The sequence below is a fragment of the Salvelinus alpinus genome, chromosome 7 (assembly GCF_045679555.1).
Source record: "Salvelinus alpinus chromosome 7, SLU_Salpinus.1, whole genome shotgun sequence".
Classification (NCBI taxonomy): domain Eukaryota; kingdom Metazoa; phylum Chordata; class Actinopteri; order Salmoniformes; family Salmonidae; genus Salvelinus; species Salvelinus alpinus.
Window position 1 is genome coordinate 18185561 of NC_092092.1, and position 16530 is coordinate 18202090.

Below are 16530 nucleotides of genomic sequence, written 5' to 3' on the forward strand. Positions count from 1 at the left end.
AGATTTTAGTCGTACATCTAGCTAAGATGTTTGGTGCAGTATTTCTAAATGACCAAATGTGCATGAAAATTTGTCTTCTCTCGTTGAACGACAACAAAGACCTTACTGAAGAATTCCAACTGTTGACCAATCACCGACTTGGGCTTGCCTCAAGAAAAAATGTGTGGCCGAACAACTCACAAAAAACCGAACAAGAACTTTACAGTGTCGGCATAATATATGCACAAACTGTTTCGGCTGGGAAGCATGGGGATGCCTTAACTCCAATTGAAAGCTGACCGGTGTACTGCAGGCTGCCATTAGCAACTGAATTATCTTACATTTTTAAGTAATGCTGTGGGGAGTTCACATAGATCCTTTTATAAACATATGGCATAGGTCCTTTTATAAACATATGGCATAGGTCCTTTTATAAACATATGGCATAGGTCCTTTTATAAACATATGGCATAGGTCCTTTTATAAACATATGGCATAGGTCCTTTTATAAACATATGGCATAGGTCCTTTTATAAACATATGGCATAGGTCCTTTTATAAACATATGGCATAGGTCCTTTTATAAACATATGGCATAGGTCCTTTTATAAACATATGGCATAGGTCCTTTTATAAACATATGGCATAGGTCCTTTTATAAACATATGGCATAGGTCCTTTTATAAACATATGGCATAGGTCCTTTTATAAACATATGGCATAGGTCCTTTATAAACATATGGCATAGGTCCTTTATAAACATATGGCATAGGTCCTTTATAAACATATGGCATAAGGCTGCATAGGTCAAGACATGATTATAATACATTGATAGCCATGACTTAGTGGACCAGGTACCACTGAGATTATACTATGTGGTTTGAATAGACATGTTCTCTATACAGTCCACAATCCACATGACCATAGTTACCCTCTTTGATTGTGTACATACAGTGCATTCGGGAAGTATTCAGACCCCTTGACTTTTTCCACATTTTGTTACATTACAGCCTTATTCTAACATTGGACATTTTTTTATTTAATCAATCTACACACAATACCCCATAATGACAAAGCGAAAACAGTTTTTAGAAATTGTTGCACATTTATAAAATATAGAAACCCTTTGCTATGAGACTCATTGAGCTCAGGTGTATCCTGCTTTCATTGATCATCCTTGAGATGTTTCTACAACTTGAATGGAGTCCACCTGTGGTAACTTCAATTGATTAGACATGATTTGGAAAGGCACACACCTGTCTATATAAAATCCCACAGTTGACAGTGCATGTCAGAGCAAAGATCAAGCCATCAGGTCGACGGAATTGTCCGTAGAGCTCCGAGACAGGATTGTGTCGAGGCACAGAAGGAAGGGTATCAAAACATTTCTGCAACACTGACGGTCCCCAGGAACACAGTGGCCTCCAACATTTTTAAATGGAAGAAGTTTGGAACCGCCAAGACTCTTCCTAGCGCTGGCCTCCCGGCCTCCCTTCTCCCCTGAACAATCAGGGGAGAAGGGACTTGGTCAGGGAGGTGGCCAAGAACCCGATGGTCACTCGACAGAGCTCCAGACTTCCTCTGTGGAGATGGGATAACCTTCCAGAAGGACAACCATCTCTGCAGCACTCCACCAAGCATGCCTTTATGGTAGATTGGCCAGATGGAAGGCACTCCTCAGTAAAAGGCACATGTCAGGCCGCTTGGAGTTTGCCAAAAGGCACCTAAAGGACTCTCAGACTACGAGAAACAATATTCTCTGGTCTGATGAAACCAAGATTGAACTCTTTGGCCTGAATGCCAAGCCTCATGACTGGAGGAAACCTGGCACCATCCCTACGGTGAAGCATGGTGGTGGCAGCATCATGCTGTGGGGATGTTTTTCAGTGGCAGGGACTGGGAGACTAGTCATGGTCAAGGGAATATTTGAGGCTGTAATCGCTGCCAAAGGTGCTTCAACAAAGTACTGAGTAAAAAGGCTGAATACTTATGTAAAAGTGATATTTTAGTTTGTCCTTTTAAAAATCAAGTGTATTATTAAGAATTACATATTGACCCAAACTATCCGGTTTTCTTTCTGCATAGAAATGTCTTAGGTGGGCCGCAGTGTAAAACAATCATTTTTATATTTTTTTATACATTTTTGTAATGTAAAAACACTTTCAGTGTAGAAAAGATAATAGACTTATATATTTTTTCATAATAAATATTTAAGAACTAACAACTTTTGAGCATAAGAACACAGCATTAGTCATGGCAAAGTGCTTTAAGTTACAGGAAATTTGCTTAAAAGCGGAAAAATGTATTTCAGCTCCAAGGCAAAATGTGTAGAATTGCAGGAAATTTGCTTTAAATTGAAAAATGTCTCTAAGCTACTGAAGAAATGTGTGGAATGCAGGAAATTGGCTTTAAAACACCAAAATTCTCTCCACCGTCAAGATGGGAGCCTCAAATGTTCTTTCCTAGTGGTCAGACAAATTTCAGCTGTGCTGACAGACTGGCCATTGCCATGCCAAGTAGCGTAGCTTAATCATGATGGGCCCAGGTGCCCAAAACAATTACCGGGCCCTGTCACCACCCATATTTCCCTTAAAATTTAAATAATTTTGTTGGTAATGCTGTGTGTTAATATTACTTAGCATTGTAACAGCAGAACCTAATCTAAGGGCACATTTGAAGCTGTTACCAGAGAAGCCGCATTATAGCCAATACAGTCAGCACCATGGACGGCGGTTAGAAATTAACCCGTGTAAGTCGATCAGCACCACGGAAAGCACAAAGCGGTCAAAAAACACCCTATTTTATCTGCAAATAATAGGAAATATCCTATATTATAAAACATAAATATATAGATCAATCTCTTGACAGACACTGGAACACAGCTGATGACCCAGTACGTGCTCGCTGAAGTTATGCAGGGGGTCGAAACTGACATACCGCTATTTCAAATGATCTGCCTCCCGCAGAGGCTTATTGCAAAAACACCAGAAAATCGATGAAAAGGAGCATTCAAACAGATTGCTTAAATGGCAGCATGCCTTTTAACAGTATATGATGTGTATGTGCTTACTATTATTCTTATAGCCTAGTTAAACGTATAGGTTATGATGACAATGAAATGGCTCAGCAGCCGTGCACCAGAACATGGTTTCCAAAGACTGATCGAGCATAGTCGTAGATTGACAAGAAATGTAAATTAATCTCAATTAAGCTTGATTTATATAGGCTGTCTGAGTAGCCTGCCCTGTAGAAATATAAGCTTACTCACTCATTTGATTGGCATTCAACGGGACTTGCGCTCTGCGAAGTTGTTGACTATGGCATTCAAATCCATGGTCCTGGCCCTGATGTTTTCAATGGTCAGAATGGCCAACCCACTCAGTCTCTCCTGTCCCATGCTGCTCCTCAGCATGCTGCTCCTCAGCATGCTGCTCCTCAGCATGCTGCTCCTCAGCATGCTGCTCCTATGATTGAATTATTTTCCGTTTGGAAAAGGAGCGCTCTGCACTGGCTACCGTTACAGGCAGAGTCACAAAAAGGAGCATCGCTGTAACAACTTCCCCAAATGTAGCAGTGACTGAATTGTAATCAAAAATTAGCATCTTGGCCAGGTCTCTCACTGTATTGTGTTTTGCTATTTCCTTCTTAAAACAGGCCCTGAAAGAGAGTAATTGGCCAGGGAAGCTTGCTGATATATCTTTGCTGTAATGTTCAGCCAGCCGGCTGGCGGTCTCGTAGAGCGCATCATCATCTGCGTTGGCCAGGGTAGTGGGATGGATGGAGTCAAACAGACTCGACGTTGCCCGCTGACTTTTAAATCTGTTTGACAGCTGGTGGATAACGATGTCAAGGTTTGCGTTAAAGACGTTGACTCTAAAACGACTCTCCCCATCAGACAGTCGCTCGTCCTCACATAGCTCATCAAAATGACGCCTCGCCTTCCTTCTCCGAGTGTCTTCAAATGTGTTCTGAGCTCCCCATTTGTCGGCAAGGGTCTTTGCAGTGACTTTGGCCTTCTCAAAATCCTGTCGGAATCCGGACCTCTATGTCCTTGAGTAGGCTGACTTCCCTGTGCAGGTCTGCGTCTTTGGCCTGTATCATTTTGAAGACAACGTTCACATTTTCTTAAACCTTAGTCTTCAGAACGACTAAAAGTTAATTTTTCCATTTTCTTTTTCAGTGCTGCTGCATCATCCCTCTCGTTCTTCTTGTCACTTAACAGCACAATCTTGGTGAGGGCCTTCATTACGTCCACATATCTGTATCTCAGGGCGGCAAGGGACTCAAATCTAGATGACCAGCGGGTGAGACACAGTCGTTTTAGAGTTAAATTTTCTTTTTCTGATGCAAAATCAAATATACCACTCAACATTGACCATCTCTTTATGCTATGCCCAAAGAAGGTGTATAGCAGTTCAACAGTATCATAAAACTGTTTAGTCGTTGAGAGCCAGGCTAAGACTGCTCCGCGCACAATGCACATAAACAGCAAGCTGCTCTTTTTCGGGACATTCTGGCCAGCACACCCGAATAGACTCTGCTCATGTTAGCAGCTCCATCATACCCCTGCCCACGACATTTTGAAATATCCAGCCCATTATCCTCTATGCTGCCCAGGATTTTATGTTGAATCTCAGCTGCTGATGTGTCAGCAGTCTCCAGAAATCCCCCAAAACGACTCTGTGATGGACAGATCTGTGGCGACATTATTTGCATCCCTTATCACTCTCACATAGCGATAAACTGGGCTTAACTGGTCTACTTCGGATACATCTGGTGTGGTGTCCATAATAATATTAAAAAAATGGGGCTTCCTCCATCTCTCCCTGAATGTCAACCTTCACTCGCTCGGCTAAGATATAAATCAGCTCATTTTGGATTTGAGGACTGAGATAGTTAACTTTTTGAACGCCCCGCAAGATCCGTTTTTCAGAACTGGGCCGTAAATGACAGCAGTTCAATTATACTGAGAAAATTCCCACTGTTGGCCTGCCCCAGCTTTTCACGGTGCCATCTGAACGCCGAATTACATGACGTAAGTATGAGAGTTAAATTAACTATGCGCTCCAACACCTGTCGGCAGAAATTTGCTGCGTTACTCACGTTACTCAACTTTCTCTTTTTTTCGTCCGTTGTCTCTTGATAGCTAGCTCAACTATTGCTTAAAACGATGACAGAAACAACAACGCTTTGGAAAGTATTTGCACAATGAATCCCATAATGCATTACATTATCTTAACATGGTTTTGAATAATATGATTTATTTAGCAAATTAATTTGATTTCTTGTCATCAATACACAAAAATATCATGCTGACTTATGTAGTGGCAAAAAACATTTTGTTGGTGAAACCATCAGTGGGATCATTTATCATATAGCCTTTTCTCAATACAGGGGGTGCTGTTTCCACTTTGGAAAATATCGTCTCCAAATTAAACTGCCTCATACTCAATTCTTGCTCGTACAATATGCATATTATTATTACTATTGGATAGAAAACAATCTCTAGTTTCTAAAACCGTTTGAATTATGTCTGTGGGTGAACCAGAACTCTTTCTACAGCGAAAATCATGACAGGACATGCGAAGGTCTGAAAACTAGGCTCTGATCTCGGATCAGTTTAAAGCTCTGTGTGTGCCCTATGGATCGAAATGAACTGCACCCGCCTTCCCCTGGATGTCAGTAACCAATGAGAAGTGGAATGGTGTTTCTACGTATTTCTCAGAGCTTATAAAAGGGCAAGGAACGAGGTGCGCTCTCTTTTCGACTTCCGCCATTACGCAACGCAAGACCCCAGGATAGCATTTTGAAACGCTCAGTTATCGGCCTTAGATATGTCCGTCTGTAATTTAATTCGGTATAGGTGTTAGAAACATCATAACGAAGTTATTTGAAACCGATTTATATCAGTTTATGCGAGTATATTGCTATTTTCGGAATTTTCGTAGTATTGCGTTTGAGGATTTGGACATGTGTGTGCCACGTAGCTACTGTTAGCTGCTAGTTCCGAAGTTGAAGTGGACGTTTTACAACAAAGCAACGATTCTTTTGGACAAAAGGACACCTTGCTCAAGATTCTGATGGAAGCTCGTCCAAAAGTAAGAGCTATTTATGATTTTATTCCGTATTTATGTGGAAAAATGTAAACGCATTTTTCGGCCATTATTGCGGCACTAGTCTGGCTGCAACGCACACTGTATGTCTAGTAACGTTAATTTTAAAAATCTAAATCAGCGGTTGCATTAATAACCAATGCATCTTTCATTAGCTGTCCAACCTGTATTTTTTTTGTCAATCTAATCGATAAATAATCGTAAACTTAGGTGCCCTTCCAAGATGGCGCCGGCCAGAATGCATGCCATGTTTTGACTGATTACATAGCATAACCACGATTTGTGATGCTAAATATGCACATTTTCGAACAAACTCTATATGCATTGTGTAATATGATGTTACAGGACTGTCATCTGAAGAATTCTGAGAAGGTTAGTGAAAAAATTAATATATTTTGGTGGTGATAACGTTATCGCGCTTTTTGCTTTGAATCAATGCTGGGGTGATGTTAGCTCATGTGGTATGCTAATATAACGATATATTGTGTTTTCGCTGTAAAACACTTAGAAAATCTGAAATATTGTCTGGATTCACAAGATGTTGGGCTTTCATTTGCTGTACGCTGTGTATTTTTCAGAAATGTTTTAAGATGAGTAATTAGGTAATACACGTTGCTCTCTGTAGTTATTCTAGTCGCTTTGGGTGAGTTTTGTGATAGTGGCTGCAATGGTAAACTGTGATTTATACCTGAAAAATTCACATTTTTCTAAAAAAACATATGCTATACCATAAATATGTTATCAGACTATCATCTTATGAAGTTGTTTCTTGGTTAGTGGCTATATATATCTTTATTTAGTCGAATTAGTGATAGCTACTGATGGAGTAAAAAACTGGTGGAGTAAAAAAAGTGGTGTCTTTTGCTAACGTGGTTAGCTAATAGATTTACATATTGTGTCTTCCCTGTAAAACATTTAAAAAATCAGAAATGATGGCTGGATTCACAAGATGTTGGGCTTTCATTTGCTGTATGCTGTGTATTTTTCAGAAATGTATTAGGATGAGGTTTTTGGTAATTGACGTCGGTCTCTGTAATTATTCCGGCTGCTTCCAATGCTATTTCAGATTGCAGCTGCAATGTAGAACTGTGATTTATACCTGAAATATGCAAATTTTTCTAAAAAAACATATGCTATACCATAAATATGTTATCAGACTGTCATCTTATGAAGTTGTTTCTTGGTTAGTGGCTATATATATCTTTATTTAGTCGAAATTGTGATAGCTGCCCATGCAGGAAAAAAATGGTGGAGAAAAAAAAGTTGTGTCTTTTGCTATCGTGGTTAGCTAATAGATTTACATATTGTGTCTTCCCTGTAAAACATTTTAAAAATCAGAAATGATGGCTGGATTCACAAGATCTGTATCTTTCATCTGGTGTCTTGGACTTGTGATTTAATGATATTTAGATGCTAGTATTTACTTGTGACGCTATGCTAGGCTATGCTAGTCAGCTTTTTTACTGTGGGGGGTGCTCCCGGATCCGGGATGAGTACCAAGTAAAAGTTAAAGAAAGATCTTCTCGTCAAATCGTATATAGGAGATGGACCTGCATCAACAATTAATACTTGGGCATGGTGGGGCGGTATGCAAATTCCATAAAGGGCCCATGGCTCCACAGATCTGGGCCCGTCACCGGGGCCATGTATGGTGCGACTGCACCGGCTGAAGCTACACCACTGGCCACACCCCATGCCTACAGCCCAACCAATGTGTTTTTTTGGGGGACAAAACTTACTGATGCTGATTATACTGTTTTACTGCAAAGAAATTAAAATTATAATTTTTACACACTGAATTCTCACAAATTTCCATCCAACAGAGCAATTGTCTAATACATTGTTACAATAACACATAATGAGAATGGCTGCAAGTGTTCAGATTGGATTGAGATTAGTTTGTTTCATCATATTTATTGAATATTGGTTATCGGTGGAATTATTGACCGATGTATCAGTAAAAGGACAATATCGTCTGATATATGGGTTGGGCTCTACTCACGCCCACCACCTAAGTCCCTTTTTGATCCCGAATAAAACCATGTTTCTCTCCCTCTGTGTCTCCAGGACTGGGGTCGTCCGGGGGACCTGTGGAACCTGAACATCCAGTGGCACGTCCCCAGAGTGGAGGAGACCAGCTTTGTGTTCTACGTTCTAGACCTGATCCTACAGCCAGAGCTGCTCCGACTACAGAGATACGCCCAGGGAGAACGGGACATGACCAGGTGAGGGATAAACAAAGTAACTAACTAAAAGATAATGAGAAAAGGGTCTTATTCATCTGTTATCAAACAGAAGGAAACAGACACACAGAAGGACTACATAAACTTTCCCAATTAGAGAAACACGTTTTGCCAGGACTTTACCAGGTTGAAGACACATTAAACAGTGTGCCAGCGACAGGTTAAGTCTGGAGTAGACAGGTGGAGGTGCAAGGATAGGATACTACACCACTACTTCAGTAATGCACACAGTAGCAAAAACGTTTTGCAATGGTCAAGTGTGCTATTGTCCTGAAGAGTTTAGCTGCTACCTCCATTTCAAAACATTTTCGCCCTGCTGAACACAACCCTGTTCTGCTCTATAATATGTAGTCAGTGTTATGTGGACCCTGCATGTAACTGTCTTAATTCTGTTTTTCAGGGATGACGTCCTACAGAGTTTGTCCATTGTACAGCACTGCCTTCTGGGAGCAGGTAGCCTGTTGCCCCTGCTGCAAGGAGAGCCCATCCCTGAACTGTGAGTAGAACACATTTAATTTGCGAACAAGCTTAATCAATCAAATGTATTTATAAAGTAATTTGTTGTCACAGTGTTTTACCAACAGTGTGTTTTAACTGTGAAACCTCTTTCTCCGTCAGGGTGACTAGCATGGTGAATCTGGGGGAGACTAACCTCTTCACAGGGATGGCCGATGGTAGGGAGTATTACTAACTACCCTTATAGTTAGCTGTGCTCTGATTTCTTTGTGTGGGCAGTCATAGTGTGGCTAGCCAGAGTTGTAATGCCTCAACTCTCTCTCCCTCCCTGCAGATGTGTCCAGAGAGAACTACAGAGATGCTATCTGCAGAGTGATGAGGCAGCTGCTACGTGAGTAGTGTCCGCTTCCCTTCTGTCGGTGTAACCACAACCCCACCTAACATTAAATTCACATCCTCTCTGCCTCTGTAACAACACCACACCCAAGAACAAACCCTTATCCCCTCCTGTTTTTGTAACCACAACACAACCGCCCAACATCAAACTACAGCCAGCCAAACAACTGTTGTTATACCATGTGACACTTATCACATCTACCTTCCAGATACTGTGTCCTGTCATCGACTGTGGTATTATCATTGTCTTGGCAAGATTACTTTATTGTCCAATGTACACAGATGTCCAATGGAAACTTGTCTTCTGCTGTACTTGGCTTTTCTGCACATGTCCAGATCTAACTAACACAGAAAGTGTAAACCTATCCAGATCATTTCCCTTCCTATAAGTGTAATGTTTTTTTGAAATTGCTTTGTGTCCACCACCTTATGACGCTCTTCACATATTAAGATTGAATAAACCATCTCTAAAACATATCCATGTAATGGTTTGTTCTGTTTTATTTCCTCAGATCACATTCTGGAGCACTCAGAGGATGACACCAAGTCTCTGTTCTCCATCATCAAGATCATCAGTGACCTGCTGCACTTCAAAGGCTCCCACAAACAAGAGTTTGACTCTCGCTGGAAGAGCTTCAACCTGGTCAAGAAGTCCATGGAGAACAGGGTGAGAGATATAGCTAGAACGCCATACTGGAGCCATGGCTGAGATTGTGGTGGAACTCCCAAATTAAGTTGTATTTCTCTTGAGTGAATGAATGCTGGTCGTTTACAGGACACACATACTTATCTGACATATCTTTTGTATGAGTTGAGTTTTGCATTTCTTTTATTGATTCTGGTGCTGACCCATAATCACTTACTCATTTGTCTTCTAATACACCTACAGCTTCACGGCAGGAAGCAGCACATCCGAGCCCTGCTAATCGACAGAGTCATGCTACAGCACGAGGTAGGGTCTCTCTCCCTCCTCTCTTTCTGCCCTCTCTCTGTTCTGTCCATTCTCAAGTGTCTGCTGCTGTCATGGAAGAATCTGTGTGTTTACCCCAGGTTGTAACCTAGCTGCTGTGTTTTGTGTTGTCTAGCTGCGTAAGCTAACAGTGGAGGGGTGTGAGTACAGGAGTATCCACCAGGAACTGATGCGGGATCTGCTGCGGCTCTCTACCAGCACCTACAGTCAGGTTAGCTCAGTTCACTACCACACATGTTTGTTCTAGTAGCTCCAGCAGGTAAACAAAACATTACTGTGGTGAGAGAGATGTTTTATCAATCTTGGCTTCTTTTCCTTGATTCCTCTCTCCTCGCCACCTCAACACATTCATCTCCACTGATGTTTTTTGAGGAGGTGGCAAGGAGACAGGATGCAAGGAATATTTGAGGGTATGTACCTCGTGTGTCCCTCCAGGTGCGTAGCCGGGCTCAGAGTGTGCTGTTCACAGCTCTGGGGACCTATAACTTCTGCTGCAGGGACCTGATCCCCCGTGTGCTGGAGTTCCTGGAGCCAGACCGCTCCGACGTCACACAGCAGCAATTCAAAGTACGACTGGCCTGTCTCTGTCCTGTCTCTCTCTTATCTTGAGCACACACATAAACACTCCCCTACCTCATCCACACACACATGCACATTGTCTAGGCTGGTTATTGCAGATTGATAATTGATCAATCGATTGATTGACTGACTAAATGACTGACTGACTGACTGGATGATGTAAATAGAGAAATGGAATATAACTTTGAGGCCTCATATTCGCCATCCTTCATTATTTTCCTCATCCTTCCTTATCCCCCCTGTCTCTCCTCTCTTCAGGGTGCCTTGTACTGTCTCTTGGGGAACCACAGTGGGGTGTGCCTGGCCAACCTGCACGACTGGGACTGCATCACCCTGACCTGGCCTGCCATCGTCCGCTCAGGACTCAGCTCAGCTATGTCTCTGGAGAAGCCCTCCATCGTCCGCCTGTTCGATGACCTCGCTGACAAGGTCCACCGCCAATACGAGACCATTGGCATCGACTTTGCTGTAAGATACCGTTCCTGCTTTTCCACTGGTGGAAATTGTCATTGCTACCATCTGGTTGTGAATGGTTTGTAATGACGTAATTTCAACTTGATCTGATTGTAAACTGAAAGTAAGGATGTCATTTCAACCAACTTTGCCTGCTGGGTTTACTCTCAAATCTTTTTTTCAATGAATGACAAAACGTATATACTATTGCCTGTTAGGCGTATAGAAGTACAGTGTGACATAAGCCTTTGAGAGTAAAGCTTTGTGACTGAATAGGCTTCAAACATGTCTCTGAAGTTGAGAATCTACAGGTCATCTATATATTAGTGTGCTTGGCCTGAGATGACCCGTCTTTACCTCCACTAGCTATATATCCCATCATATCCTGTATAACATTTATGATTAAACCTAACTCTTATCTCTACTGTAGATCCCGTCAGAATGCCGTGCGGTGGCGGTGCAGCTCCAGACCTCCGGTGTTCCCCTGCCTCAGAACCCTGTCCCCTCAGACCAAGAAGAAGCAGAGGGCCTCAGGAAGCAGGAGGAGAAGAACCTCGACTCAGTTCAGTAAGTACCAGAGGAAGACCAGAGGAAGAGCTTTCACTGCTAATGAATAAACACTACAATACTGTTGATGAACTGTACACAAGATCTTCAAATTACTGTCCTATTGGTGTCTTATTGCAGTCTAGCAAAGGTCTGCCGTTCCTGTTGTTAAACTCATTTCTCAGTTATGTCTACAGTATAATGTCCCCAGTATAAGCCACTTTACAAGCTATTACTGGTGTGTCTCCCTCAGGAAATATGAGAGTCTGGTTGGTGAACTTCTGGACTGCCTCAACGACAGAAATATGTAGGTTCACCTTGTCTCAATGACTGAAACAAGCATAGAAATGTATTGTGTTTAACAAATATGATAGTCTGTTGTCTAGATTCAAGGGAATCATGTCAGCTCTGTTCCTTTACGTTTCTAACTGCAACATTTTCAACTTCCTATTCATCAGTGCACTCTGTAGCAAAACGTTGTGCAACGGAAACCATTTTCATCATGTTGTACAAAGATTTATTACTTTATTACCAGGTAGTACCTCCCTTCACTCTGTCTCAAAAAAAAATGTACCCGCTGCTCTGCGTGTTGCAGGCCCTGGAAGTTTGAGCACAATGCCATTGGATTCATGTCTCTGTTGCTGAGAGATGACCACCCTCTCCCCTCCCCTGCTGTCCTGTTCTTTGTCAAGAGCCTCAACCACGACTCCCTCCTGGTCCGCAAGGTGGGCGCTGCCACACAACCACCACTATCCATACACACACACACATGCACTAAACACAGAATCACTAACGGACAGACCCAGTCATGCATTCAGTTTCATTCACTACATTGAGAGAATCTATTTTGCATGCGAACTCTTCAAGGTGGCAGCAGTCAACAACGTTACAGTAAAGTTTCACACACAGATTCACATTTATCTTCAAACATCAGCCATGTATGCATAATCCTCGTTATAGTGTTTCATTTTAATATATAGAAACATATTTTTTGTGTTTATTTCCCCCACTAGTTGGCGATATCAGCAGTGGCAGGGATCATGAAGCAACTCAAGAGGCCGCATAAAAAAGTACCAGTCAGCCCCAACGAGCTCTGTAAGTAACCACTCTCGAGTTGCACTTCCTGTCTCCTCGCTCACTAGTCCCCTTACCTGTGTTCAAATAATATTTGTTTCAAGCTTTACTTGATTGGGCTTGCTCTGGTGCAATGGAACCAAAGGAATAGTCCCAAAATTGCAAACCCTTTCCATCTGGCACTTCAGGTAGGCTCTATAAAAGTATTTCAATCAAATGTATTTATAAAGCCCTTTTTACATCAGCAGATGTCACAAAGTGCTGATGCAGAAACCCAGCCTTAACCCCCAAACAGCAAGCAATGCAGATGTAGAAGCACCTGCAGTACCAGTCAAAAGTTTCCTTATTTTTACATTGTACAATAATTGTGAAGACATCAAAACTATTAAATTACACATGGAATCATGTAGTAACCAAAAAAGGTGTTAAACAAATCAAAATATTTTATATTTGAAATTCTTCAAAGTAGCCACACTTTGCCTTGATGACAGCTTTGCACACTCTTGGCATTCTCTCAACCAGCTTCATGAGGTCAGTCAATCCGGAAAATTTCAATAACTTTTCTTCAAGTGCAGTCGTAAAAACCATCAAGTGCTATGATGAAACTGTCTCTCATGAGGACCCCCACAGGAAAAGAAGACCCAGAGTTACCTCTGCTGCAGAGGATAAGTTCATTAATTACCAGCCTCAGAAATTGCAGCCCAAATAAATGCTTCACATAAGCAAGCATCTCAACATCAACTGTTCAGAGGAGACTGCGTGAATCAGGCCTTCATGGTCGATTTGTTGCAAAGAAACAACTACTAAAGGACACCAATAAGAAGAAGAGATTTGCTTGGGCCAAAAAAACACCGTCAATGGACATTAAACCGGTGGAAATCTGTCCTTTGGTGTGATGAGTCTAAATTTGAGATTTTTGGTTCTAACCTCCGTGTCTTTGTGAGACGCAAAGTAGGTCAACGGATGATCTGCTCATGTGTGGTTCCCACCGTGAAGCATGGAGATGGTGGTGTGGGGGTGCTTTGCTTGTGACAAGCTCTGTGATTTATTTAGAATTCAAGGCACACTTAACCAGCATGGCTACCACAGCATTCTGCAGCATCTGGTTTGCGCTTAGTGGGACTATCATTTGTTTTTCAACAAGACAATGACCCAACATACCTCCAGGCTGTGTAAGGGCTATTTGACCAAGAAGGAGAGTGATGGAGTGCTGCATCAGATGACCTGGCCTCCACTCAATTGAGATGGTTTGGGATGAGTTGGACCGCAGAGTGAAGGAAAAGCAGCCAACAAGTCCTCAGTATATGTGGGAACTCCTTCAAGACTGTTGGAAAAGCATTCCAGGTGAGGCTGGTTAAGAGAATGCCAAGAGTGGCTACCTTGAAGAATCTAACATATATTTTGATTTAACACTTTTTTGGTTACTACATGATTCCATATGTGTTGTTTCATGGTTTTGATGTCTTCACTATTATTCTACAATGTAAAAATAAAGAAAAACCCTTGAATGAGTAGGTGTGTCAAAACTTTTGACTGGTACTGTATTTGAAAGTAAACAAATACTATTTGACCCCAGGTGTGATTATAACAGCTATACAGCATGTATCTCAACACCTCTCTCCTCTCCTGCTGGTATGATAGCAGGAGACAGGCCTGATAACCAGTGGCTCCAGCCAGCATTATGGTCCTCTCACTGCCTCTCTCCCTCTACCAGGTGGTCTAAAGGAGCCGGCTGGTATGATAGCAGGAGACAGGCCTGATAACCAGTGGCTCCAGTATAACAGTAGCAGTCTGCCTCGTACCCAGCAGGACTGGGAGGGCTGTACATTCGTAGAGAAGACCCACTGGGGATACTACAGCTGGCCACAGAAACTCATGATGTACTCTCCCTCTGAGGAGCAGCCCAAACAAGGACTGACCAGAGAGGAGATGACAGAGGTGAGGAGATGACACAGCACACACAATGGCCACAGTCTAATTCGCTACCCTTGTCCCGAAGTGTACACTTGGACACTCCTCCCTGATTGATGTGAAATGAATGTATTAGTGTAGGGAATATGGTGGAAACTCCCTCCAGCCATGTACGCTTTCAATACAATGCTTTCAAATGTATGAGCAAGAGTGAACAAGTGCACACTTCTGGCTGAAGGTTAGAGAATCAGAATGCAGTCTCTCACTCTTTGAAAACGCTATATAACATCCTCTGCTGTAAAATGTGATATCTCCAGTCCGCTGTAATAACAGTTTCTTCTTCTCTCCTTCCAGCGAGAGCAGATCATCTACGACCACTTTTCAGACCCAGTGTTCATCAACCAGCTGATTGAATTCCTCTCTCTGGAGGACCGGAAGGGCAAGGACAAGTTCAGCCCCCGCAGGTTCTGCCTTTTCAAGGTGAGGGAGAGAGAGATCAGGATTTAAGACCCTCCCAATCTCAGAGGTATTTCCTGAACCTTCATTAATACCTTGTTCTCTATCCCGCCTCTTGTTCAAAACATCGGAGGACGTGAGTTCTCTCTTCATAGTCTATTCGCTTCCGTCTGACGTTTTGAAAAGGAGACTGCAAGGAACGAGGGAAGGATAAACCCAGGAGGGGTTTTTTGTAAGCCAAATCTTTAGGCTTCCGTAACTCTGTCTTATTGCCACTCCTCTATCTTTCAGGGTCTGTTCCGTAACTTCAACGATGCCTTCCTGCCCGTGCTGAAACCACACATGGAGCGTCTGGTGGCCGACACACACGAGAGCAAACAGCGCTGTGTAGCAGAGATCACTTCTGGACTGATCAGAGGCAGCAAGCACTGGAGCTATGGCAAGGTAGGAACGAACACACACACACTGGCTCTACGGCAATGTAGGAACGAACACACACACTGGAGCTACGGCAAGGTAGGAACGAACACACACACTGGAGCTACGGCAAGGTAGGAACGAACACACACACTGGCTCTACGGCAAGGTAGGAACGAACACACACACTCTCGAGCTACGGCAAGGTAGCAACGAACACACACACACTGGCTCTACGGCAAGGTAGGAACGAACACACACACACTGGCTCTATGGCAAGGTAGGAACGAACACACACACACTGGCTCTACGGCAAGGTAGGAACGAACACACACACACTGGCTCTATGGCAAGGTAGGAACGAACACACACACACTGGCTCTACGGCAAGGTAGGAACGAACACACACACACTGGCTCTACGGCAAGGTAGGAACGAACACACACACACTGGCTCTACGGCAAGGTAGAAACGAACACACGCACACTGGCGCTACGGCAAGGTAGGAACGAACACACGCACTCTGGATCTACGGTAAGGTAGGAACGAACACACGCACTCTGGCGCTACGGCAAGGTAGGAACGAACACACACACTGGAGCTACGGCAAGGTAGGAACGAACACACACACTGGCTCTACGGCAAGGTAGGAACGAACACACACACTGGCTCTACGGCAAGGTAGGAACGAACACACACTCTGGCTCTACGGCAAGGTAGGAACGAACACACACACTGGAGCTACGGCAAGGTAGGAACGAACACACACTGGATCTACGGCAAGGTAGGAACGAACACACACTGGATCTACGGCAAGGTAGGAACGAACACACACACTGGATCTACGGTAAGGTAGGAACGAACACACACACTGGATCTACGGTAAGGTAGGAACGAACACACACACACTGGAGCTACGGCAAGGTAGGGGAGAGAT

At 43.0% G+C, this 16530-nt stretch overlaps 1 protein-coding gene across 4 annotated transcripts in view; it reads left to right on the forward strand.

Moving 5' to 3' along the window:
* Positions 1–16530, forward strand: part of LOC139580538 (proteasome activator complex subunit 4B-like) — an 84361-nt gene that overhangs the window by 48551 nt on the left and 19280 nt on the right. For all 4 annotated transcript variants that reach the window (XM_071409314.1, XM_071409315.1, XM_071409317.1 and 1 more), the window contains 16 exons: positions 8160–8317; positions 8736–8831; positions 8954–9009; positions 9126–9182; positions 9700–9854; positions 10077–10139; positions 10273–10368; positions 10593–10724; positions 10995–11204; positions 11620–11756; positions 11989–12042; positions 12331–12460; positions 12749–12830; positions 14524–14747; positions 15075–15200; positions 15468–15620. In XM_071409314.1, the coding sequence (XP_071265415.1) occupies positions 8160–8317; positions 8736–8831; positions 8954–9009; positions 9126–9182; positions 9700–9854; positions 10077–10139; positions 10273–10368; positions 10593–10724; positions 10995–11204; positions 11620–11756; positions 11989–12042; positions 12331–12460; positions 12749–12830; positions 14524–14747; positions 15075–15200; positions 15468–15620 (1929 nt within the window). The remainder of the gene's footprint in view (positions 1–8159; positions 8318–8735; positions 8832–8953; positions 9010–9125; positions 9183–9699; positions 9855–10076; positions 10140–10272; positions 10369–10592; positions 10725–10994; positions 11205–11619; positions 11757–11988; positions 12043–12330; positions 12461–12748; positions 12831–14523; positions 14748–15074; positions 15201–15467; positions 15621–16530) is intronic.